At 32.7% G+C, this 27,808-nt stretch overlaps 1 protein-coding gene across 1 annotated transcript in view; it reads right to left on the bottom strand.

Moving 5' to 3' along the window:
- Positions 1–2,022: 2,022 nt before the first annotated feature.
- The window catches only part of LOC129945414 (uncharacterized), a 127,555-nt gene continuing 101,769 nt past the window's right edge, over positions 2,023–27,808 (bottom strand). Inside the window, exons 3-4 of the mRNA XM_056055153.1 lie at positions 12,054–12,320; positions 2,023–7,258 (exon numbers count right to left, since the gene is read on the bottom strand). Of these exons, the coding sequence (XP_055911128.1) occupies positions 6,611–7,258; positions 12,054–12,320 (915 nt within the window). The 3' untranslated portion in view covers positions 2,023–6,610. The remainder of the gene's footprint in view (positions 7,259–12,053; positions 12,321–27,808) is intronic.

The following is a 27,808-nucleotide window of genomic DNA, read 5'->3' as shown; positions in this document are numbered from 1 at the left end:
TATCATTTTTAGAGCTCTCTTTTAAATTCTGTCCAAGAGACTCAAGTGGGTTATAGGAGCACCTACCCAAATATGAGAATTGTACTCAAGTTTTGGACGAATATAGGCTTTATAAATTATAGCCAGATCAGAAGGGGTAAAAAACGTCTTGCATCGTCGGAGAAAACCTAAACACTTAGCAGCATTTTTGGCGATGTCAAATATGTGATCACTCCACAACAAGTAGTTTGTAATGCACATACCTAGGTCTGATAGCTGTTCAGTCTCCTCGATGCAAGTACCACTCATGGATAGTGGCATTGTGAGAGGGTTACGCTTTTGCGACAGTAGACAGCATTGAGTTTTCGAAGCATTAAATTCTACACGGTTTTTGATTCACCATAGAACAATGCTGTCAAGATCTGAATTTAATGAGCTTTTCATACGCTGCCGTTGGTAGTCCACATCCGAAGAACAAGGATGAAAATCTAAAAACTAATTTGAAAAGCTGAGGGTTCTGTCATCCGCGAAACAATTTAGTGGGTTAGAAGTTTCAGACGAAAGATCATTTATAAAAATGAGGAAGAGCGTCGGAGACAGAACGGAACACTGGGGCACACCAGCGTTTATTTTGTGAATATCAAATTTGAACCCGTCCAATACTACTAAAATTGAATGGTCCAAAAGTTAATTTTTAACCCACCGTAGAAGGGATTCATCAATAACAAATGCGAGCATTTTCGATAAGAAAGCTTGATGCCAAACTCTATCAAATGCTATTGAAATATCAAGTGCAATAATCTTATTTCTCCAAAACGATGTAAAGATTTTTTCAACTGTTCGGTGAGATAAACCATGAGATCACAAGTGGACCGGTCATTAAGAAGCTTTCGTTCTTCAAGATATTTCTTAAGCTGAAAATTGATCAGCGTTTCCATGACCTTGGAAAGAAGGGATGTTAGCGGAATTGGACGATAGTTGGATGGTGAGGAGGATTCGACTTTTTTAGGGACAGGCTGTACAAATGCTGTTTTCCATCCACTCATAAAGAGACCAGTAGAATAGGACAGATGGAAAGCTTAAGCAGTGGTTTTGCCAGCGTTGAAGAACACCTCTTCAGAACAATAGCGGGGATTCTATCCGGGCCAGCGGATTTGTGAATGTCAAGATTTTTAAGTACTCTAGTAACTGAACGAGTGCGAAAGAAGATTCGTCCCATAGAATCGTTAACGCTTTCAAGTACAGGCGGAGTCATGTCACTCACTGGCAGCATCGAATTAACAGCAAACTATGCTGCAAGCAAATTGGCGTTATGAATCGAGCTTGCATAGGGAACCGACGAAGACGTAGTGTTACGCACATTTTTTACAAATGACCAGAAATTTGTACTACCATTGGGACATTGTAGTATTTTTTGCCGTAATTTCTGATCATGTAAAAATTGAATGCGTCGTATAAGTGCGTTACAGGTCTTTCTAGCTTGTTTGAACTTATTCCGGTTTTCCTCGGTAGGGTTGGCTTTGTAATTCCGGAAACTTACATTTTTGATCCTAATAACCTCTTTACAGCTCGAATCAAACCATGAGTTTTCTTTGGGTTTGATAGATTTTAAAATTAGGATATTATAAAATTTCTCATTCCGCACGCAAAGAATTAAGTTTGTAATCATATCTGTACTGGGATCCACGTCACTATCGAGGAAGCATAGTGACCAGTTAAAGTTCCTGAAGAATTCATTGAGACCGTCCCAGTTGGCTTTCTCATATTGCCAAACGGTTCTCGTGGGGGTTTTGGATAATTTATCTCAATTAATAATTTTAAGCTTATCTGTTTTCTAAACTTCCATTGAATTAGATTGATCAATTGTCCTTTTCGCCAACAACCTTCATGACCACTTTCAATGAGAAAAGAAAACTCCATACCAATAAATAAAACACCCTTTTTAAATTTCATTTGTAGTTTTTTTTGTTTAGTTTTATTTATTTTAATTAAAATTACTTTTTACATAGTTTTTGATGGTTGTTCATTGTTTTGTTGTTTTAGGTTTGTTTGATTCTGAACTCCATTCATCATATCATAAATTGATTAATAAATTTACAAATTAATATATTCTGAGAATTTTATCATAATTATTATTATTTTATTTTTTAAACTAAACATAAAAATAAAACTATGACGTTTACCGTTTACCAGCAGGATACGCGTAGAAATATTTATTTATTTTTTAATTTTTATTATTTCATATATACTCTTTAAATATATTTATATCTTAGTCCATATGTATTTCTTATAAATAAAATTAGTAATTAAAAGATTTTTGTTTTCTTTTTTTTTTTATTTTGTAGCTAGGTAATAAAATCGATATTATTTATATTTTTTGTTAAATATAAAAAACTATTATTTACAGTCTTTGTAATAATTAAAACAAAAATTAAAAATTAATTTTATTTATTTTTTAATCTTGTTCTTGTAGAATTGCTTTTGTTTATTTTGTGTTTAATCCGATTTTAGATTTAAGGTTCATATAGTCTTATACATAGGTACATTAAACTATGTATAAAAATTGGGGTTTTATTTTTAATTGGGAGTTATTTTTTGCAAATACATTTTTTTTATTGGAAATAGAAGGAAAATTAATATTTTCTACATGCTATTTTGTGTGTAGGACTTAGGCTTATGGTTGTATTACTTTTTCGTTTTTTTGTTTTGTATTTATTTTTGGGAGGAAAACAATTGAAATTATTTAAAAATTCTTAAAGTTAGCCAAAGAGTTTTATTTTTCCATTGATTTATTAAAATAAAAAAATCATCACAAAAAATTTAACAACAAATTTTAATTTATTTAGATTTTTTTTTGAGTTTTTCTAATTTTGTTGAAATAAAAATTGATTCACTCATAAACATTTCTCTATAGAGAAATGTTTACTTATTTTTATATAATTTTTTAAGGAATATGATCGTGCTCGTTTTTGTTTCTTATTTTGTTTAGATTTTGTTTTTTTCTTTTTCTTTGCAACTTTAATATATTTACAAAAAACATCGATATATTTTTGGGATTTTTACGATTTTATTTTACTTTTATTCACAATCAGGTATAAAACAAGAAGCATTTAGGTTTTTTCTTTTAAAGTTAATATTTAAATTTAAACACCAATATTTTGTTAAATTTTGATTAATAATTTCATTACTAAATTATTTAAAAAAAGGAGCTAGGGATTTTAGGGGAAGAAGGGGGGGGGGGGTGGAGTTATTCTTGTAGGGCGGGGATTTTGGAAAATCTATAATTGAGCACACATTTTGTATTTATTTTATTTATGATTTTGTTTTTTGTATAAAAAGAAATTAATTATTTTTGTTTTACTATTATAATTCTTAGTTCTTATTTTAAAAAGGGGGTATAAACTTCATCGGGGGACATAATAATAGGGGATGTATTGTTTTGATTTATTTGTTTTGTTTGTTTATCTTACAACCCGAAAAAGGTTTTGGACTAGTTGGAAATAAGAAAATATTATAAAATATTAACATTTTGATTTCAAATTGTATTTTTGTTTTAATTTTAGATTTTATGCTTTTTTTTGAACAAAATAATGAGTTATCATGTGAATGAAACTTTCGTGGGAAATAAAAGTAACTTTTTGAATTTTTAATTCAAATTTTGTAAAGGTCTTGATGTTATTGACCTTAAATGATATTTCAACTTTTAAAATAAATAATTATCAAGTTTTGTGAAAACTTAAGAGACACGCACTTTTTAGAAGCTTAAACATTTATCAAAGGTCACGCTATCAGAGCTTGTATTCAACACGCCATAAAGTTTTCTTGAGACATGACTTTCAACAGTTTCGATTAAGAGTTCATTCAAAAAACAATAAGCAAATTAATTTGATTGTGTGTATTTTGTTAATTTTTGACAAGTTATTAATTATGAAATTATTTCTGTAAGGCTTTAGAAAATATTAAAGTGCCTTTGATAGAAAAGTTCATTAAGTTTTATAAAATCAAGCCCCATAGTATAGTTTCATCCACACAAATAATGTTCTACAATTTTGTTTTTCTTTCTTGTTATATTTTTTTTAATTTTTAATAATACAAATTTTCATTACTTTGCATTAATGGAAGTTAATTTATGAATTTTGTTTTACTTTTTTGTTTGCGATTAATATCATCAGGCTATCTACAGATGGAATTAAAAAAGAAATTAATTTTACTCAGTCATTCAGAGGAAACAATACAAAAAATAAAATTTAGTCACTCATTCATTTGATTTCACTCAATCCATACTAAAAAAAAAAAAATCAAACCATTCAAAAATATATAAAAATAAAAAACAAAACATTCAATTTTTTACCGCATGCATTTCACATTTTTATAATCTCACTCTTTCACATTGCAAATTTTTTGTTTTAAGCTTAAGCGACAGTTTTTTGTTTTTTTAACTTTTATAGAAAATGGCACAATTTTAATAAAATGGTTTGACCTTGAAGACCATTTTGAAACAAAAATTCAATATTTTACTTGTATCTCAGAGAATATTTTTAAAAGTTCTCAATTAAATTTTTCAGTTTTAGGAACATTTGGTTTTGAGAAAAATTTTTTTCAAAATGGTCTTCAGAAACTTAACAAAAACAGAGTGTTTTTATTTTTTTTAAAGTCTCAAGTTTAATTCGTTATTGTGACAATTTTTTTTTTATTTGATGATGTTCAAAAACCATGCTTTTTGGTATTTGTATTTCATTGTCTAGACTTTTTACATCAGGGATGTTTAGATTCTGAGTGATTTTCATTTGCTCCGTTACAATATTTAATTATTTTAATGTTGTTATGAGAATTGAGTTTTCAAAATTGCTGCCTAACAGGGCTTCTCTGTACTTTCATCTCTATTTAACTCGAGAAATCTAACTCAAAACTTAATATTATCACACATTTCAAAAGCTTTGGAGTGATTTCGTTATTTTGAACTCCAATTAACTTATAAAATACCACTCAAAGCCAAAACTATATAAATTTTGGATATGATTATAGTAATTTTTGTAACTTTAAATTTGTGAGTGATTTTCATTCGGTTGGTCGTTAGAAATCTTACTCGAAGCTTGAAAATATCTCAAATTAAAAAAATGTGTTTGGAGTGATTTGTTTTACTTTTATGAGTGATTTTCAACTAGTAATTTCAGGTGGTGTACATTTTATGGTTAGAAAGAAAATTAAAACAATTAAAACTCAATGTGTGTTGAGAAATTTCAATAAATAATTGAATCTTTAAAAAAATCTGACCCAAAATTAAAAAAGGCAACAGTAATAAGTTCACTGTTGAGTGATTTTCGTACTTTCATCTCTTATTGAACTTGAGAAACCAGAACTATACTCAAAGCTAACATTTATCCCATATTAGGTGATTTTTAACTCAATTTAAATTTTAAAATATGACTGGAATTTTTATCATACTTGAAAACTTGACATATCTCGCTCAAAGCTAAACTATCCCATTTGGGAAACAAGGGTTTCGAGTGATTTTCATAGGTTCTACTCAATTCTAGAATTCTTAAGTCTTTAAAATATCTCATATTAAAAGAAGTGGGTGATTTCCATAGGTTTTACTCAATTCTAGAATACTTACTCAAGTAAGTGAGTGTTTTTCATAGGTTTTACTCTATTTTTGAATTCTTACTCAATTCTTAAGAATAACTCGTACTAAAAAAAGTGTGTAATTTTGATAGGTTTTACTCAATTCTAGAATTCTTAATCAAGTCATAAGAATAACTCGTACTAAAAAAAGTGAGTGATTTTCATAAGTTTTACTCAATTCTAGAATTCTTATTCTAGTCTTTAAAATATCTCATATTAAAAGGATTGAGTGATTTTTATAGGTTTTACTCAATTCTAGAATTCTTACTCAAGTCTTAAGAATAACTCGTACTAAAAAAGTGAGTGATTTTCATAGGTTCTACTCAATTCTAGAATTCTTACTCAAGTCTTTAAAATAGCTCAAACTATGATGGTTTTTTCACAAAATTGGTTGCAGCAATAGTTTTTTAACAGCAAATAACCTTAAGAAATCTCACTCAAAGTCAGAAGAAAATATTAAATGAAATCCTCAAAAAAAACTCACTCAAATCTGAAATAAAGCTCAGAGTTCTCGGGAACGAAGAATATCATTTCGCTAACTTTTGTATCACCAATAGAAAGCAATTTCAGTCGTATTAATATCAAAACTGTCGATTAAGCTTATTACTCTTTTTTTTGTGTTTAATAGAAAACATAATTATTTTGTATTTTATGGTTTTTTTGTTTTTATATAAATGTAAGTCTAAGCATCACTCAAAAAGTTTATATTTCCCTCTCGCTCTCTCGCACTTGCTTGACTCAAAAAGGATTTACGTCCTTTTCAATCTCGCCCTATTTCTATCGGTTTTTCGTTCGTAGTAGCATAGGTTGATTTTTTTTGTTTTGTTTATAGTTATAGTTTATTGTATATGATTTGTTTGTTTTTGTAGTTTATGAGATTTGTTTATTCTGTTTTTGTTTTGTTTTTGTTTGTTTAATTATTTTATAGTTTATAGTAGTTTTAGTTTTGAGGAGAAGCAGCTATATATACTCTTAGCTTAACATTTTATTTTCGAAGGAGATGCATTTACACCTTAAGGGCATTCCTCGAGCAAATTCCTGGATTCTTACAGAGTTGAGGGTGTGCTATTGACGACGACGATGATGTTGATGATGAATATTTAGACGACGATGGTAACCCTGAATTCCTTTGAACTGCAATGGCCACTGGTACTGAAACACCAGAATAGGAATGCGAATCGTCCTCGATAAGGGCTGCTTTATCGCTTGATGTTCGTTGGTTGCGCAGGACTAGCATGTATGCAAAAAGGATAATAATGAGAATAATGCAACCAATGATAACATCGAAGAGAAGGGGGTTTTGCATTTCTGAGATCGATGTGATTCGGAGAATATTGAGATCAGGTTTGGTGAGAGGTTCGATTTTCGAGATGTCACTGTTCTTTTGGTGCCAGTTGAAGATGAAGTTTGTGTGTTGATTGATGGATTCGCTGGATTGGTCCTCGAAGGGAACACCTCCAGTGATGCTGTTGATGCTGTTCGAGGAAGGAATTGTCTCTTGGATGGGATTAGATGGTGGTTGGACTGTTGTCGAAGTGATCATGAGGGGTGTTTTTGGAATAAGCTGAGCATGACGGTCTTGATTGGTCGAGAGTGTTGTTGCTTCAGAGGTGTCAATCGTAAGAGGCAGAGATCTACTCATCGCACCAGAAAGCTGTAAAAAAACACAAGAAAAAATAGAAATAAAATTTATTTAAAAATGTAATCAAAAATGTATGGTTCACTTAAAAAAATATAAAAGTAAACATTTTTAACATAAATGTAGTTCAAAAATTGTTTGTGCTGATTTTGAAGTTAAATTGGCGAGATACTAAAGAAAAAACTTATTTCTAAAATAAGTTCACCTGAATAAGAAGATTGAAATGTGTGATCCATAAAGCTTTTAGAAATTCTAAACAAACTTAGCTTAATGGTTGATCAATGACTAGAGTGAGATTGACAGCTACCATTTCTAAATCAGTCCTTTAACATGAACAATATAAACGACTAAGAGACTATTTTCTAATGAATTGAAGATGCATTTACTAGCTGATTTTTTCTCGCACTATTTTGTTAGAAACCTTTCATAATTGGCTTTAAATAAATTAACGAGTAGAGAAAAACCAAATAATTTGTTAAGAGGTTAAACTCGTATCTACCCTGAACATGTTTAAAGTTTAAACACAGTGCGAGTGTTAGAGAAGACATCGAGTAAGAAAGTAGTAGTGAAGTAGTGGTTCTAAAGTTTTAAATATCACAATGGGAGGGAAATATAGAGTTGGGTAAAGCATTCCACATTCTTGGTGTGCGGCTAAAAAAATGTTCTCTATACTCGACGGTATGTCCGAAATTCAGCTCAAGGGTAAATTGATGGGCTTTCCCCGAAGTGCGAGTATTATAGCTTACGCAATGGTTTTGGCAGTGTTAAAGATAATTTCTTTAGACAAATTGGAGGTATACTATATGCAATAGTAGATTTTTGTATGTCAAGGGCTTTGAGTGTTCTTTCAAACTGCACCAGTAGGTTTTTTTTTGCTTTTAGTACAGGAGGTCTAAAACCACTCCTTGCTTTATTAATCGAGATGCGAAAGAAGTGTCATTGAAGATGAGCTTTGAATATGAGGTGTTAAGTGCGTTTTCACGAATGACCTCAAATTTGTAAAACCTTTAAAACAATGTAGTATTTTTTTCTTAATTTTAGTGAGATAAACTTTTTAAGGATTAAATTTGGTGTCACAACGGAACATCGTATGGTCTAGTTTTGTTGCCTTTTTCCCTCAGCATACACTTTAATCTGGTCAAATGGAAGACGTGTGCATTCAAGAGGACACAAACGTCCACAGGTTTTCTCAAGACCCATCACTGTCTATCAACTCCTACTCTCACCTCCCCGCGGAGAACATCGGGTGCCTATTACCTCAATTAGAGATTGGGTTCTAACCCCAGTGGAAAGTTGTTGGGGGCAGTAAATGAGAGAGGGGGGAGAGGTGTTTCCACTAGCAGCGGAGGAATTCCCGAGATGGAATCAAAGGTGGCGTCTACAGTTCCAGTAAGGTTGAACTACTTAGTGAACACCTTATAGGGCTTCTTCGACTTATTTAGAGCCCAGCCAATAATTAGTGGTTTTATCCGGCTCCCCATTCTTGAAGTTATACTTAGGATCTGGCCCTCCAGGTTGGGGGTTGTGCCGTCGGGGTGACTTCCTGGGCACGTAAAAGCTTCACAGTTGTGAAGCACCAACAAGCCTTGGATACGGAAGGATTTACTGTTGACAACCAACGCAAACGAAGTAAGGACAACGAACTTCGGATATGCACGTGGAATTTTAGGTTCCTTAACAGACCATGTGCGGCTGGAAAATAAACGGAGGCCCTAAACTGCTATAAAGCAGACATCACCTCCATCCAGGAAATACGATGGAATGGGCCGGGCAAAAAGAGGATGAAAAACTGCGATATTTACTGCTATCACGAAAACCAATAGCGCTTAGTTGGATGCGGCTTCGTCATTCGAGCCAGACTTAGGCGAGAAGTCTTGAACTATAGGTGCATCAATGAGCGCCTCATGACCATACGCATCAAGGCTAAATTCGGCAACATTAGCCTGATATGCGCGCACGCCCCAACAGAAGAGAAAGACGACAACAAAGATATGTTCTTCTAGCTCTTAGACAAAGCATATAAACAGTGTCCTAGCTACGATATTAAAATAGTCCTGGGCGATTTTAATGCCAAGCTCGGAAGGGAAGACATCTTTGGTGTAATAATCGGGAAGAACAGCGTGCACAACAACACCTCAAATAACGGATTCAGGCTCATAGACCTCAACATCCACAAAGGCACTTGGACTCTTCCAGATCAATCTACCGTCAACCAGATTGACCATATGGCGATCGATGCCAGACACGCTTAAAGCATCATAGATGAACGAACTTTCCGAGGAGCTAACATCGTCTCGGACCACCACCTCGTTGTACCCAATATAGCACTTCCGATTTCCAGACCCAAGGCGAAAGAGGGAGTTGCTGGTAGAAGGTAAAACGTAGAACGGCTACAATCGCTAGAGATCGCAAAATCCTTTTCCGACCGAGTTGCAAGTTACCTCTCTCAAAGTTCTCTGCCGCCAACACAATGTATCGAAAACTAGTGGCAACATTGCCAAAATGCAATCAGAGAAGCCGCCTCTGATGTGCTGGGTTTCAAACAGCCACCAACAAGGAACCCCTGGTTTGATGAGGAATGTCGGCAGGCAAATGCAGCCAAACAACAGGCACTCAAAGCGGCGCTGTATAAAAGGCCGAGAGCTAAGTAAGTATGTTAAAAGAACATTTTTTGTTACTCAAATTTTTAAACATCTATTTTCGTTTCCTAAAAATATGACCAAATGGAATAAAAAACCACTATTTGAATAAGTGAAAAAATAATGACCAAAGATGACCAATGTGGCAACCGCGATTATATCTACTCAAAGGCATTGTGCGGCTTTCACGAGGGAAGAAAGATAGGGCTGCATTTTTTGAGGACGGCAATGCGTTCAAAGTTACTGATGAACTCTAGAAGCTCACGAAAGACGTCTTCTTCTTGCCAGAATTGGATGAGCAGGGTTGTGAACATGTAGATATTCTGAAGGAAGCTTTTGGCATGATCAGCAAGATCAAGATGAAATGATTTAAACATCTTAAACTTTTTCTTATACTTATAAACCACAGATGCAGCTATACAATAATATTTGACATATAAAAATAAAATAGGCCCTAATATGTATCAACAATGGCGAGATATAATACTATTTTCTACTTATTAAAAGAAGTTCTAAAAATTAAAATATCCATTAACCAAATCGTTTCTTTTACTTTAGTACAAAGTTTTTTCAAAACAGAAGAGGGTCACTTCACCATCATTAAAAAACTTAAAAATCGATGATTTAATTGATAAACAAAGCGAACCCATAATTACTCAATAAAAATGTCAATCATTTCCATTTAAATCTCTTTCCACTGCATGTTAAATCTGCTCAACAAGCTTGTTAGCCTTAATTTTCGACATGACCCACAAATCAAAATTCTGCTACGTCTTTTTTTTTTTAAATACACCAGAACCCAAAAAGCAATGACACGAGTTGTATTGTTTTTTTTTTCAAAAGGCGCTTGAGTTATTAAACTTATCATCATCATCATCGACACGCATTACACTTCGTATCATTTTCAACCAACAAAAATTGAAGAAAATAGCTTCACGGACTTAAGAAATTCCTTTCATAGAAATAAGAGAGAACAAAAATTGATCTTATTTCAACTCTCCACCGACCGACAGATCAGACAGACGAACCCGCATGCCTTTTTATTGCCTAATAAAAATGTCTGTATAAAGAAATAAAAATAAAAACTTATCAATCATCCAAAAGACTTATCGATGGGATGAAGCTGCACCATCAATCTAGAATAAGGTAGGTATAGTCCATCATGGCGTGGTGCGGCGGCGCGGCGTTTCTGCCGATACACGACTTCTTTGTCGATGAAGATTTTCATTTCGCCTGCCATAGTTGTATGTATGTAGCAAGTTCAAGGCATATTGAACTCTAACTTAAATTCAAACTCAAACTCAACTTTCCTTAATTAATGATCAGAGCGTTATTACACATAATCAAGATCGACAATTCATTAACAACAATAGCTCCTCTCGCGGGTAATTGCGTTGCTTGCGGACAACTACACACTTTTTTTTGAGGTTTTGTTCGCATTCGATCAGCGGTGGCTTTACGGCGAGGCGCACCATCATTGTTGCTGAGGGTTAATACACTTTGACTTTTTTCTATAAGGCAACCGCAATAATAACCATAATCATAATCATTATCATAATAATAATTATTATTATCATCAGCAGCAGCAGCTTCAGTAACGGCATCTGGTTTATACTTTAGCGACCGTGTTGTGAATGTACTGCGGCTTGAAGCAGGCTCTCTTAGATACATAATCATAAGGAACAATGAAAGTTCGCAGAGGTAATACAAAATGAAATATTAATTCGGCTATTTCTTCATCTTATGCCCCAAACCCAAACCCAACCCGATTCAAAACAAAAGAGTTACCATCCCAAGCCACTCTGTTTTTAACTTGGTGCGCCACCAATCAGCCACCAACCGAAGCAAACGACCAAACAAAACAAACAGAACTCTCTCTTTCTCACTTAAGCCGCATGAAGCTGAAGAAGTTATGTTTCCTCATTGTTCGTGGGAAATTGATTGTGAACGTGAAGTTTAAATTAACTTGCTTTACCGGCTTCAGCGCCATCAACATTAACAAGAGGAGGCGCTGGCACCGCGCGCCACCAGCCGGAGGGTGTTTGTTTTAAAATTTTGCACAAACAATTAGCTCGTCTGTCAAAATACTGTCAATTCTTTTACGTTTCTTATGTCAAAAGTAAAAAAAAGACAAATTAAAAAACAAAAACACTGTTTAAATGATGACTTACCTTATTTTTACATGTTACTTGAACACGATATTTAGTATCGGGCCACAGAGAAAGTTGAACATTGAAAGATTCAGTGAGGAGATTACCCATCAGTCCACCACCCGATACTTCCCATGTCACCAAACATTGATTACCCGTACTTAATGGATCCCAGGCAACATCGACGAGGACTAGGGAATCTTGTTGCAGCATTAATGTTGTCCGCAGAGACCATGTCTCACGAATCGATTTATTGATCTTTGGCACTTTCGCACATTCATCCCAACACTGGAAATAAAGGAACACATAATATTTTATTATTTTGATTTTTTGGAAGAGAAAAATTAATTAACTTTTTGGATATATTTCTAAGAACTTTTTTAGACTTTTTTTTTAAAGAATTTACCCTTTATATACTTAAATTTAAACAAACTTCAAGTTTAAGGAAAATAGGGATCTATTAACTGGAGAAACTGGCGCACATTGGTCTTAAATTTCTTACAAAGCATTCCACATTCTCGATGCGCCGTTTAAGAAAGAATTTCTGTACTTAACAGTACGCTCGAAATTGAGCTAAGGGGTAAACTGAAGAGCTTAACTGGAAGTGAGAAAATTACCGCTGAATTTAATTCAACAGAACATTGTTTATAAAAATATGGCAGACAAGAAATCGTTAATGAATATCGAATATCAGTAAGAAAGTCGGAGGCTAAACGGAGCCCAGTTTAAATGGATAAAAGCATCAGGAATAATTCAAAATGTAAAGCTCTTAATTTTTCTTAAATGGTTTTTGCTGCTAACCAATTTTCCTTTTTTATCCTCGTTAAAAAATCTTTTAAAGCAAGTAAATTATGACCTTTTGTAAAATAGGTTAAGTTTAATTCGTAGCGTTTTGCTAAGTAGGGGATAATACGACTTATGTATTTGATATTAATCATAAAAGTTAAAACCATTAAGTGAACTTAAGATATTTTACTACAAGATTTTTTCTTAATTAACATTTGATATATTGACTCAAGATGTTTTGCTACATTTTTAAAAATACTAAAAACCAATAACGCGTAACCGAAAAAAAAAATAATTTGAAGGTAATAACTTCTTGTTTGCGCTGAAAACTTGTTGGAAAGATGGAATGTGATTGGATTGTGGTAAGAACCTTCTACCTACCAATAATATTCCTTCATTATCATCATAAACAAGCTTAGTACACCAATAAACTATTCTTTATTAGTTTTAGACACCTAACTAACTACACAACCAATAGGCGATAGCTTTACAATTCAAACATACATGTTCTGCCTCTTTCTTATCTTCAGATAATTTAATTTGCATCCTGGTTCTACTAATATGAAATTCAAGTAAATCTATCCAAAGAAATCAGCTTTAAATGAACTAGTTAAATACACAAACAATTGTTTTTATTAAGTATTTTTCATTTCCGGGATGATATGTCCTAGGATGAGTTGTGTCTTGGGATGAAACTAGCTTACCGACAAAAATGGTATGTATTCCATAAGTTCATTCAAATACACAAACCATTTCCCTTAACATAATATTTTCCGAGTATTTCATATTTTTATTATAATAAAAAGTTAATTTTTTTCAATAAATTATTAATTAATATTAAATAAAACACAATTCACATTGTCTACGAAAAATTAAAAAATTGGAGGTTTTTTGGACAAATGAAATAGCATTTAAATCTTTGAAGACAAACTTATTTTACAGGTATAATTTAAAATCATATAAAGGCACTTTTTTAAACATGTTCTTTGCATTAAGGAGCAAGTTTGTGCGATCCAGTGGTGCATTTTATTTTGTATTAGAAGTAATAAGAAAAAGGAGACTAAGAAGCGTGGAGAATTCAAATATCGATTTAGAGCAGAACAACTTTGAAATTTTTTTCGAATGACTTAAAAATATACTTTTTAGGTTTTTTATTTATGTATAAGAAATCGTTAAACAAGTATTAAAAAAAAAAGATTAATGTTATTAAATTAACGTTATCTAAATGAAAAACCAGAGATCATCTTGATTCATGTCAAAGTGTTTTTAATGTTGGTTAATACTCTACGAACAGAGCCATCAAGTATCAAGCAAACCAACATCTGAGAATTAATACCTCGAAAATAACTTTTGATAATCGAAATAAAATCATAAATTTTGAGCAATTAAGTCAGAAACAATGACAATAATAGGTTTTCCTTATTTACTTAGACTTATTTGAGGAGGTCGATAACAAAGAAGCAATTCTCCAAAATGAAGAAAATATATTATTCAGAATGACGATACGTAGCTTTAGTAAAAATTGTACAGCTTTTACATTGTTTAAGAGGTCATCGCTGTTTTTAAACTTTCCATGTGAAGTAATTGTAATTGGTCTGATTTGTCAAAGTGGACATTTAAGCCTTTTTCGACTTTTGCGAACTTTTGACAGAATTTATATATGAAGATGAACTTAACTGATTCTTTTCTTTTTAAATCAAACTTAGGGTTAGGTTTACGGTAAAGTGGCTGTCCAAGATGGAAACGGACACACTTAGGCCATTGTGATAACACATGAATCTTGAGGCTTTTTCCTAATCTCTATGGAATCACTATGAGTCCCTTACGAAACGTGAGAGGCTGATTATGCTGATATGATTTAGATCGCTTAGATCGTTAGAGAAGAATTCTCCTACGTAATTCTTGCGTTTTCGAGCCAGAGCAGGGCATGTACAGAGAAGATGAAGAACTGTTTCCTCCTTTTCCTCGTTAATACAGCTTCTGCAAAAGTCATTTGAGAATACGCCTAGTCGCTAGCCCTGCTTTCCTATTAGACAGTGTCCGGTTATGACACCTATTTATGAGCTTATATGCGATCTGCTTAGAGATAGCAAGCACCTTGAACGTTTTAAATCCAGTGTTGGCCAGATGTTTTTTGTGACTTGACACGTGGTGATGCTGTTCCACCTGGTGCCTGGTGGTGGTAGGAGTGGTTGTACTGTACCGTTCCTGGCAATTTCATCTGCCTTACTGTTACCTAGAATGTCTCTATGGCCCGGCACCCAGCTAAGGTGAATATTAAACTGTTGTGAAATCTAAATTAGAGATGATTGACATTTATGGAGTGTTATAGAGTTTGTAGAGACAGAGCCCAGTGATTTGATAGCAGCCTGACTATCTGCGAAAATACGGATATCAGATGTTTATATCAAGTTTTCTTTGAGCCAAGACAAGACTTCTTTTATCGCCAAAAGTTCCGCCTGGAACACGCTACAATGATTGGGAAGGCGGAATGAGAGGCTAATGTTCAGTCGTTCAGATTGCACACCTCTATCAACCCCTTCTTTTGTTTTTGAACCATCTGTATTAAATTGGATTGACCCATCTTTCAGGAATGTCCTATCCTCCCAAAAAGATCTGAGATGTATAGAAATCTCGAAATTTCTGTCGAATTGCAGATTTGGTATGGTGTAGCCTGTGTGCTTTGGAATTGATTCTAAATACCTAAGAATTACGGAGTGGCCAATGTTGTTAATAGTCCATGGGGTCGTGCGAAGCGATCCAACTATACATAGGCCTGCTGAACGTTCGGCTTTATTTAATTTATCGCGGTTTATAGCTCTTTCTAAAGCAGTCTACCAACCTTGCACATCGTACATTAAAATCGGTATGATTACGGGTGCGAATAGCCAATGCGTGATTTTGGGTTGTAAGCCCCATTTATTACCAATAGCTTTTTTGCAAGAAAAGAGAGCTACAGTAGCTTGTTTTACTCTTTTCTGTACGTTTGCGTTTCCAATTTAGTTTCTTATCTAAGACAAGACCCAGGTATTTAGCCTCGTCTGTGAATTTTAATTGAAGTCCTTTAATATAGGGAGGGTTGACCAATGGAATTTTGTATCTCCTCGAAAATAAGACCAGATCGGTTTCGTGTGGGTTAACACTTAATCCACACCGATCAGCCCAAAGTATTAGTCTGTCTAAGGCTTTTTTCAGGAGTTCTTTCAAGGTGTTAAGATGCTTTCCTGAAACTGCTATCACTCTGAAGCCATGCGCATCATGACTAGTTAGGATTTCATTCACCACTAGGTTAGAGAGGAGAGGGGATAGAACACCACCTTCCGGTGTCTCTCTACTAACGAATCGTCTGACAGAAGAGTTGCCCAGTTTTGATTTAATTATTCTGCTAGTCAGCATTAAACGATTTAACTCCCGAAGCGAACTTTCTACATTTAGAAATGTTAGTGCAGATGTGATTGAAGATGTATCCACGTTGTTAAAGGCACCTTCAATGTCAAGGAAAGCAACCATAGTGAACTCTTTATAATGGACGGAATATTCGACGGTGCGTACTAAAGTGTGTAACGCTGTTTCTACCGATTTATCTTGACAGTAGGCATGTTGAGACGAAGACAGAAGTCTTGTATCAATACTTGCCCTTAAATGGATATCAATCAATCTTTCTAAGGTCTTAAGAAGGAATGATGATAGACTTATAGCGTAGATCTTAGCATTTACCTTCTTTGAAAAAATCAAACTGAACATAGACCAATTTTTCACCTCAAACATTTTATGAACAAAAAATGATATTCCACTAAAATAATTCTTTCAAAAAAGAATACAATTTTATGATTTAATGATATCAAACTATTTTAAAACTTAAAGATTTTAGACAAAATTTTAAATTTATCAATAATTAATGATGTCATTGTTTCACAATTCTTTGTCAATATTTTGAGTCAAAACCAACCAAAAATTACGTGTTTTTCTCTAACAACCAAAATAATAGATTTGCTAAAGATTAAGTTGTTCTTAATTAAAAAATGGTGTTTTTAAGGCAAAGTTAAGGGACAACGTATCCTTCAACAATACGAATGAATGTGTATGATGAATTTGCAAAGTACAAGTTTTTTTTCTTCTTGATAAAATTTAAATCATTTTAGTTTCTTCAGTTTGTAATAATTTTACACTTTTTTGAATCTAAATGAAGTTTTAAGGAAACCATAAACTTATTGCTTTCATGGTTTTAAAAATTACATTTTGGAGTTAATTCAAAGTGATAATTACCAATCCTAACTACAATTTTAATTATCTGTTCAATTATTAAAAATACTCGTATTTTTTATATTTTTAACATAAATGTTTTAAAAAAATCAATGCTTTAAAATTGTTTAGACGAAAAATTCGACACAAGAACAAAACTTACTTTTAAACGGGTTATATATTTTTCTGTTGAATAATTTTCGAAAATTTAAAGAAAGATAATTGATTTGGAATACAATTAATAATTTTATTAAAAAAAGCTGTGTTTTCCAATTTTAAAAAGTAATATTCCAAAAGCCTTAAGTCGAGTTATTTTCAATTCGAGCTTAAACTAATGCCCTTAAATCCCACATCAAAATTTAATTTGTATTGCCAGGAACATAAACCTTTTGTCAAAAGAAGTAAAATGGTCTAAGAAAGTTCCAAATAGAAATTTAAGTTTGACATAATTTATCCTCAACATTATTTATGCGTCTTGTTTTTAAGTTCATCCCTAAGCTAGTTTTTGAAACTTATTATAAACGAACATAAAAAAGTAAACAATACGGCTTTCGAAAGAATTTTAAACCTGTACAAATTCACATAACATTTTTGTATACATTTAATACTGTAAAAGTTATTCACGATTAAAACTGGACAAAAAGTCAATAGTAGTTTTTACAGGTCATGGTCAATTTTTTTTCACATGTCGACAAACATAATTTTATGAAAATTATTGGAGCCTTTAACACAAAAGAAAAAAAAATTGTACACTTGGGCGTATACGTACTTTTGTTTCCTATTTTATTAAATTTATTTAAAAAGTTTCCCAAGCTCGCTTATCTTATTTGCTGTCAATTGAAATTATTGAATATTTAAAGCTTTTGTAACTTCTTCGTCATCTTGTAATTCATCAATCAATGTACCATCCAATTTACGTATTTTCAACAATTGTCCTTCAAACAACAAGCTTATAAATTTAAAATGTTAAGCATCTTTGAGAACAAAAAATGAATCTCTCGGCTTTCAATCAAAATTTACAAAAAATTATACATTTTTTAACTCAAGCTCTGTGAAAATATTTTCAAAATAATTTCCCATCAAAATTGTGTCTAGACTACGACGACGAGACGTCCAAAGCTTTATGAATTCGTCATTCATGATTTCACTTCGTTTTATTTTTGTTTGTACCTTTTCGTGTTTATGCCCTCATCAAAACTCTGGATGTTTGGTTATGTGTGCCTATGTTCCTGTCAAAAACTGAAGGCAAAACCCATGTTAACAATTTACGGTACCGGTCGGTGAAGTAGGTTCAGCAAAAAAAAAAACAAAAATTCATCATCAACCAACGACATTTATATCCCCAGCTTGAATCATTATCAATCATCACAGTTTGCCTTGTCATAGCTCCCCTCCCACTATAAACCTACCCTTCTAACAAAGTACACACTCCATTAAAGCAACTATGTACTATAAATATGTACACACATATATAACTCTCTATAAACTGTGTATATAAGCTTTTAAACTATCGACAAACAAAAAGCAAATCTTAAAAAGAAGGAAACTTCCCATAAAAAAAATATAAAATAAAACCTTCAGCTCCACAAATTTCCTCAAAGACAATAAAAATGTTTTTTTCTTTTTTTTTTTTGCTTGAGTAGTTGGTTTTTCTTTTTTCACAGATACAATCATACAAACATACTTATAAAGAATTTTTTTTAGCTTTTTTAATGCTCACGCAATTTGGGTATAAAACGTTTAACGTTTAAATGCTGGTATTTGACAAAAAATAAAATAAAAAAAAACTTTTCTCCAGTTCATCGCACCAAGCAGCAATATAATATACATACCCTTACCCTATCCCCAATTCAGGACATTATGTAATATGGGTTAAGTGAAACTTTGAGCAAATGAATTATTTTTGTCGCTTGTCGATTTAGGGGCTAAACTTTGAACTATCATCGGAATATAGGCACAGGAAGAGACATTAGCTAAATGTCAACCAGAAGCCGAATCGGAGGGTGTTTCAAATTTATGTTCCATGGTTTTGCTTTTTATTTTTTGTATTTTATTTTCTAGGGGAAAATTGAATTTCATTGCCTTTAGAAACACACATACACATAAAGCAGCAACATTAAGACACCATAAAGAGATATCCCCAATGAATTGATTTGCATAAATCACGGCGCAAAAACAAAAACTTCATCTATCATTTAACAAAAACGCTTTTTGCACAGATAAGTCACGATAAGTGTGTCAAAGCAATTTCAAAACCGCGCATCTGATAAACACGAAATCGCTGTAAAGACTTACCCTGGGTATGGTGTCTTGTTTGCGCGATGTTTTTTTTTATTTCCGACAGCCCTGACATCGGCGGCATGGCAGTGGAAAGGGTGGAAAGTGAACCTAAATCGTTCGAAATCACGCAACCTTTTTGGCCATGCAAATTGTCCTTCTTTTTTTTTGTCAAATTGGTGTGTGGCTAATTTTCACATAATGAATTGTTTAAGTTGACACGCTCGTTACCCCATCACCACCACCATCTAAACATCGGCCAACACCATATTCTCATGCTGACGATGATGATTAAGGGAGAAGTTTGTTGCCAGCCATGTTCATCGTCGTCCTCGTCGTCGGCGTCGTCAGCCAAATAAAAAGGGGGGAACAAATAGTGACGAAAATTGTCGACCAATTTGTCAGCTAAAATTGTCTGCTTCATTAGGTAGGCCGTGTCAACTTGGCCCAGACTAGCCCAGCTCAGTCCAGCCCCAGTAGCTCATGCCATGCCTTAGGTCAGTTAAGTCATTATTTTGGTGTCATCATTTGCCATCGTCTTATTTTCTTGAGATTCCTCCTTTGGATTAAGTGTCCTAGACAATATCGATCAATTTTGGGGTCATTAAGAGCGAGTGGGGAGTTTTGCCTTTCTCCCTTCTGAATTGAACAATTAATCACACAAATGACACTATATTCGAGATACCAATTGGATGGAGAATTTTTGTTGGTCGTATTGGGATTCAGTCTCAGTCTGGCCTTACCATCATCAGCAATGATCCTTGAAGAAAATCGCTAATTACAGGTGGGGCGTTTGTGGAAATTCTGTTAACTTTTTTTGTGGCACTACCATCAGACTGGCCAGAACGGCGTCGAGACCATTCATTAAGAGGTTTTAACTCATAAGACTCAAATCCAATTATCCAATGAACAAAGTGAGTGGAAATGGGAAAAATAAAGAGAAAACAACTATTGCGAGTGTGACCAGTTGCAGAGGATTATAAATTGATTAAAAACATTCTTATAAAGCTTTTAAACAAAATAATTGGCCCTTAAACTCTCAACGAAAAAATTCTGAGTAAGGGATAGTTCAATTGTGTCATTGTTTCGTTAGCTGTTTTGAAAGTGGCAAATGGTACGGACCTGTTGAGATCAAATATCGTTCACAAAGATATCTTCCAATTTGGGCTACACAATGTTCGTTATCATCATCTCACGATAGCGAACACCATTCACAAAAAATGGCTAACCGGCCATATTTTGGAAAATATGCGGTCCAATGCACCAAACAGTCACTCTTTATAGACGCATTGGTTTTTCGACAATCACAATCCTGATTATTTGTGAATCCACTGAGGTAAAAATGTGCCTCATCACTGAAGTTGTTTTTCTTCGAAAATTTAACATCTACTGTTTTCAGGCTTTAGTTTTTAAGTCAGTTGCACCTTGTAAGAGTGTAAATGCAAGTCTTTGTGCCTAATACGAGCATTAAATTGACCCAAAATTTGATGAGGTGCACATTTTGCATTCTGAATTGAGCCCCCATTTTCATAATATGCCTACATAACATCAACGCATTATTCCATTGTGAATTTTTTCATGGTTCAAATTGAATAAATTTGAAATTAAGAAACGTCACATAAAATACGGAAAAATACTTGACGTTTAAGTGTGGTTCTCATTCTTAATCGGTTCTTAAAATTTAACTAATCTCTATTTAAATTTCTCTTAGAAACACCAAATTCTGGACATCATGTCAATCACAACATGGTTTTGTATTCTTTATTGCCTTCAAATATGTTCATCCTTTTTTTAGATTTCGAGTTTCGAAACAAAAATGTAAGTATTTTTTTAAAGAATAAGTTCATTAGTTTGTAAGAAAGTTAAAAAAAAATAAATGTTCTTTAAAGGTTTGTTTCTTGAGCAACATAAAAATATATTTTATGTATTAACAAAAGCCATGTTTAGAAAGAAAAATGTTAGAGAATCTTTGCTTATATTATAAAGCTGAAAAGTTTGTTTGTTTGTTTGTTTGAGTGTTTGAGCGTCCCTATCTCAGGAACTACTGGTCTGATTTGAAAAAAAAATTGTTCAGTGATAGATAGCCCAATTACTAAGAAAAGCTTAAGGCTATATAACATCAAGCTAAGAAAAATACGAGCGGAGAACCAATAAAGAATATTTCAAAACTGGGGATTTGTATTGTTTTCTTTATGTTATGTTAACCAAATGTGTATTTCTAAAAATCTATCCAGCTGTTTTATAGAAAATGTTTGAAATCTTTGATTTAAATTTAAAGATTCAAATTTCATATGAATGCAATACTTGACATATGGTTTCTATATATCTCAAGTAATAAAAGGACGTGTTGTTTTCTCGCAGTAATGCACTTTTACACAAACTTATTATAGACAATTGTCAGATTTATTAATTTTTTCAGATCGGACAACAAACAAAAATAGTTCAAAAAATCTTACAGTTAGTACTATTAGACAATTGTGTGTGACTTCATTGCTAGACGAACCCTTAATTTGACAGACATTGTTGGATAAGACATTTGAAAACTTTTGACAATTTTACACTGTCAAATCGAATCAGCTTTCATTTGACAGTTAAATTATGAGACTTTGGGGCAGAATTTGCCAGTTGTGTGAATAACTGAAAAAGCTATTTACAATTCAGCTTTTTTTAGACCACTGACAGTTCAGCTACCTATATACTTAGCTTTAACTCTTCCTGTCACCTGTCAAATTGCTTTATTTTAAAGTGTTGCCAGCAATCAATTATAATATGTTTTGGGGAAAATAATTGTCAGTATAAAAATCATTATAATTCTGTTTAATTAGTGTCATTAATAAAAGTTGGATATATTTATAAGCTGGTCACACTTTTACATTTCCTTTCAAAAAGCAAATCCCAACAGAGAAGGAAAAATAAAACATATTCTCATTATTGTCAGGTTGTGATTAATTGCTTTTGAATGGAACATTATTAGGGTTTTGGGTAGGATGATGGCTTTGTTTTTTTTTTTTGTTCTTTTACCATCGCTTCATCAGTCTTGAAGAGGAAGTCTGAACTTTCAGAAAGGTAAACATCATTTCGACAGTAACAAGATGTAATATGCCATTCATCAATTCATCAGCTGAAGTTTTGTATCTTTTTTTTAGCTCTGTTTCATTTGAAATGAAAATAACATTTTTATTTTGTTTTTGTTATTATTTTGCAAAAAAGCACACACAGTGGGGAAGAGCTCTTTCAGTGGGGGGAAAAAAACAATCAACAAATTAAAGGAAACGGATATTATGTAGACTAAGCGGACAAAGTTACTTTTTGGTTATTTTAATATTTCTACTCAAACTTTTCGCTGTTGTTGTCCATCAATTTATTTAGGATCATTTTGTTTCTTGTATTAAATTGATGAGATTCAATGGATTTTTAGAGGAAATAGGAAGTCGAGTCTGGAAGTCATTATAATAATTTTTAGGATTCAAAAGATGATAATTTAATGCATGCATTGTAGATCGATAGAATTAATTCTTCTCCTTTAAGATAAAAAATACTTACTTTTAAAACAAAATTAGTGGCGCAATAGCTCATATGAAGGGTGCATTTTCTGAGCCGTATAACTTTAAGTTGGTAGCACTATCTCAATTACGGCGGCCATTTTGTCAGCTGTCAAGTTCCAACTTGTGCTAACTTATTTCGAGAATCATGGTTCCTTTACTCACTCACTACACTTTTTTTTTAATAGATACGTCACGAGTGAGGATAGTCTTCAAGTTATTTTTAAGAAACCGAAACAATATAAAAACGATGTTGGCCAGAAAAAAATACAGTCAATGTTGACTACCACAGAGTCATAACTAACAGAACAAAAAAGAGCTGTTGGCGCTTTGGTTTAAACAAGACGGCTTAACAGACCACACAACTCATAACATAATTAATTTAATGGAGAAAACGTTTGAGAACCACACAGTATTACGTTACGGACTAGTGGATTGACTTTCAATGTCGTGCGATTGTATAATGTTTGACTATTTTCCATGCCTATAAGCTAAAAGAATTGACCATTTGGAGGATAACATTCCTCGTGTTATTTGTTCAAAATTTAATTTTTAATTTGTTCACATAACTTTTTAATAGACAATAACAACACACAAATTTTATTTTATGCATATATTAAAACAGATTTTTGAATCTATTAACATTCTATAATTTGAAATTTAGCACACATTTAATGATAATTCATTCTTAATTATTCGACAGTATAAATTATATTTGTATGTGACTGCTTTAATACTAACATTTATTTAAATAGTTTCTTTTTTAAATACAAAATTAAGGAACATCTCAAAGTTATTAAATAGCAGCAAAGATGTTCACTCAAAAACATCACAAGAGCAAACGTCAAGCCAATTGCTAAACAATAAAATGATAATTCAAAATCTTTCAAATCCAATACTCTAGGGTTTTCCATTCCAAATTCCGTATCACGACGAATATACTGTCGAAAACCAAGATCTAGTGCCTCGGGAATTGTATCAGATTCCCATTTTTCAATCAGGCCCATTTCTGTGATTTCAACGATTACGGTGTCGAACAATTCTTTAAATGGAGAACTCGAAGAAAATGCAAATCCGTAATAAAACATATGTATATCTTCCTCGATGATATGAAATAAAGTTTTCGAAACTAACAACTGGAGATTTATCAAAAACTTAGCAGTATCCATTTCTGTTGCAAAGGCAACACTTGTATTTGACATTTCATACATACGTTCTGAGAAAGTTTTGTCATCTATTGGTGTAAAAACTGTGTTGGGGGCCTTTGAAAAATTAAAAACTTCTCTTAACTCCACATATGACTGTTCATCAATCAACACTGGAATATTGTTGTCGGCTAAATCCTGGATTGTATGGTATTGCTTAATTGGCAAGAAGACGGTCAAAAACGATGTGAAGTAAATTATGTAGAAGCTACCAATTATAAAGAAAAGCCCATTAACTTGAGTATAAAACCGATATGCATAATTAATGGGAGTTTCAGGACAACTGCCTATGAGTATGAGAAACAACCTGCTAAAACTCTTCCATATATCCACTGTTCGATCGGTGAAAAAGTGTAGTATTATATCCATTATGGTAAAATATATTACTGTACACAATATTAATATCCAGACTTGAAAAGAGAATGGCTTTGTAAAGTATTCCACCGGGCTTACACATTTTTGTTGAGGAGCCAAAACAACGAATTTTTTCAAACTTATTAAATGACTAAAGGAAATATTCCTATGAAAAAACATATAAGGACTCACATCAAATCTGTCCCCTTTTGCTAGTTTAAATAATTGTTGAAAATAATGGTCTTCATTAGCTTTCTCAGAGATAAAGGTGAAAGTTGCTTTATGTTTTCTGAGGAAATGTTGGAATATTCGACCATGTGTGCCTCTAAGTCCCATTCTTCCTTTTCTGTCCGTATACTGATATATTTGCGGAATATTATCAGTCACAAATGTTCGAATAGCATAACCTTTAAGGTCCTGCATTGAGTTTGGGAGAACGTCATTTTCAGATATTTGTTTAATTCTACGAGCATTTCCACCACCAAACGGATAATATGCATACATTCTTCGATTAACAGCTCCAAATATCCTTGAGAATTTGTTTTCGGAGAAATATAAAAAACTTTTTTCAAGAAGTTCAAAGATTTTAGAGGAAATTATGACAAAATTCCGAACTATCAAGTTCTTGAATACTTTTTAGAAGTGTGAACATTTTGTAGATTTTTCATCTGATATTTGAACTATCAAAACGGCGTTCTTAATCCTTAAATTTTCAGAAAAATTCACTTGTGTTAAGTTTTTGGCTATCATCACTGGGGTGTAGCGGTGCGTTTTTATAAAATCACTTAAAAATTCAGCATCCATTTCGATAAAGCACAACGTTGGGGAGTTAAGTTCTTTTTGGACTTTTTCAATGAGCACAGTTAATTTTGTATTTTTAGAAAAAACTGCCATATTGCTAAAAAGTAGCAACAACCAAATTTTTTTCAAAAACATTTTGAATACTAGTGAAATTCTTTTAGTGGTGAACAATATTAAACTGCAACGAAGATTTTTCAAAAAGCATCTTTCTTGTAAGAGAATTTGTACATGTATTTAAAAGGCTTTTTGGCTAAGTTCCAAAGTTCTATAATAATATTCATTTTTAAAATCTTAAAAACTATTAAGTTAATTATAGTTGTATACAACTTTGCGTGACATAGCAGTCGGTAAACTGGAACCTATCTTTTATACTCTGGCTTTAAAAGGTTTGAATTATTTAATCTCTTAATATGGTTAGATACTTGCTAGGAAAGGACAAACGTTGTATATTAAAAAAACGCTGGGTGTTTCGTGATACCTAGTATCTTCGTGACTTCAAGAGCTTGTTGCAAGACTTCAATCCTTGTTTTGCATATCTTACAGCTAATATTAACTTTTTTCTAAACTTTTATGTTACATTTTTTAGTTCAGTTTTTTGTCGAATTTGATAGCATATAGAATACAAAAACTAGATCTTACTTCAAACTTTTACAAAAACAGATATGCATACATTTTATGATAATTCAATATTAAAAATTTCATTTTTATATTTCTGCACTTATATTTATTTAAATAATTTTCTTAAAAACAAATTTGAAGAACATCTCAAAACTATTAAATAACACCAAATATTTTCACTCAAAAACACTAGAAAAGCAAATGTCAAGCCAATTGCTACACAATAAAATGATAATTCAAAATCTTTCAAATCCAATACTCTAGGGTTTTCCATTCCAAATTCCGTATCACGACAAATATACTGTCGAAAACCAAGATCTAGTGTCTCAGGAATTGTATCAGATTCCCATTTTTTAATCAGGCCCATTTCTGTAATTTCAACGATTACGGTGTCGACCAATTCTTTAAATGGCGAACTCAAAGGAAACGCAAATCCGAGGTAAAACATTTGTATATCTTCCTCGATGATATGAAATAATGTTTTCGAAACTAACAACTGGAGATTTATCAAAAACTTAGCAGTATCCATTTCTGTTGCGAAGGCAACACTTGTATTTGACATATGATACATATGTTCTGAGAAAGTTTTGAAATCAATTGGTGTAATAACTTTGTTAAGGGCCTTTGAAAAATTAATATCTTCTCTTAACTCCACATATGACAGTTCATCAATCAACACTGGAATATTGTTGTCTGCTAAATCCTGGATTGTGTGGTATTGTTTAACTGGCAAAAAGGCGGTTAAAAACGATGTGAAGTAAATTATGTAGAGGTTGCCAATTATAAAGAAAAGCCCACTTACTTGAAAATGAAATCGATAAGCATAATTAATGGGAGTTTCGGGACAACTGCTTAACAATATGAGAAACAGCCTGCTAAAACTCTTCCATATATCCACTGTTCTATCGGTGAAATAGTTTATTATGATGTCCATCACGGTTAGGTAGATTATTGTGCACAAAATAAGTATCCAGACCTCAAATATGAAGGGCTTTGTGTAGTACTCCAATGGGTTTACAAATTTCTTTTTAGGAACCATAATAACGTATTTTTGCAGCTTTAATAAAGGACTGTAGTCAATTTTTTTGTCGAAAAACATGAAAGGACTCACATCAAATTTGTCGTCTCTTGCTAATTTAAGTACTTGAGAATAATAAAAACTTTCATTATCTTTCTCGGAGATTAAGGTGAAAGTTGCTTTATGTTTTCTGAGGAAATGTTGGAATATTCGACCATGTGTGCCTCTGAGTCCCATTCTTCCTTTTCTATCCGTATACTTATATATTTGCGGAATATTATCAGTCACAAATGTTCGAATGGCATAACCTTTAAGGTCCTGCATTGAGTTTGGGAGAACGTCATTTTTAGATATTTGTTTAATTCTACGAGCATTTCCATCACCGAAAGGATAATATGCATATATTCTACTATTAACAGCTCCAAATATCCTTGAGAATTTGTTTTCGGAGAAATATAAAAAACTTTTTTCAAGAAGTTCAAAGATTTTAGAGAAAATTATGACAAAATTCCGAACTATCAAGTTCTTGAATACTTTTTGGAAGTGTGAACATTTTGTAGATTTTTCATCTGATATTTGAACTATCAAAACGGCGTTCTTAATCCTTAAATTTTCAGAGAAATTCACTTGTGTTAAGTTTTTGGCTATCATCACCGGGGTGTAGCGGTGCGTTTTTATAAAATCACTTAAAAATTCAGCATCCATTTCGATAAAGCACAACGTTGGGGAGTTAAGTTCTTTTTGGACTTTTTCAATGAGCACAGTTAATTTTGTATTTTTAGAAAAAACTGCCATATTGCTAAAAAGTAGCAACAACCAAAGTTTTTTCAAAAACATTTTGAATACTTGTGAAATTCTTTTAGTGGTGAACAACATTAAACTGCAACGAAGGTTTTAAAAAAATCATCTTTCTTGTTAGGGAATTTATAAATG

Source organism: Eupeodes corollae, chromosome 2 (assembly GCF_945859685.1).
Source record: "Eupeodes corollae chromosome 2, idEupCoro1.1, whole genome shotgun sequence".
In the NCBI taxonomy this organism is placed as follows: Eukaryota; Metazoa; Arthropoda; class Insecta; order Diptera; family Syrphidae; genus Eupeodes; species Eupeodes corollae.
The sequence above is the reverse complement of the archived record's forward strand: the minus strand, read 5'-3'. Positions and strand labels throughout refer to the sequence as shown.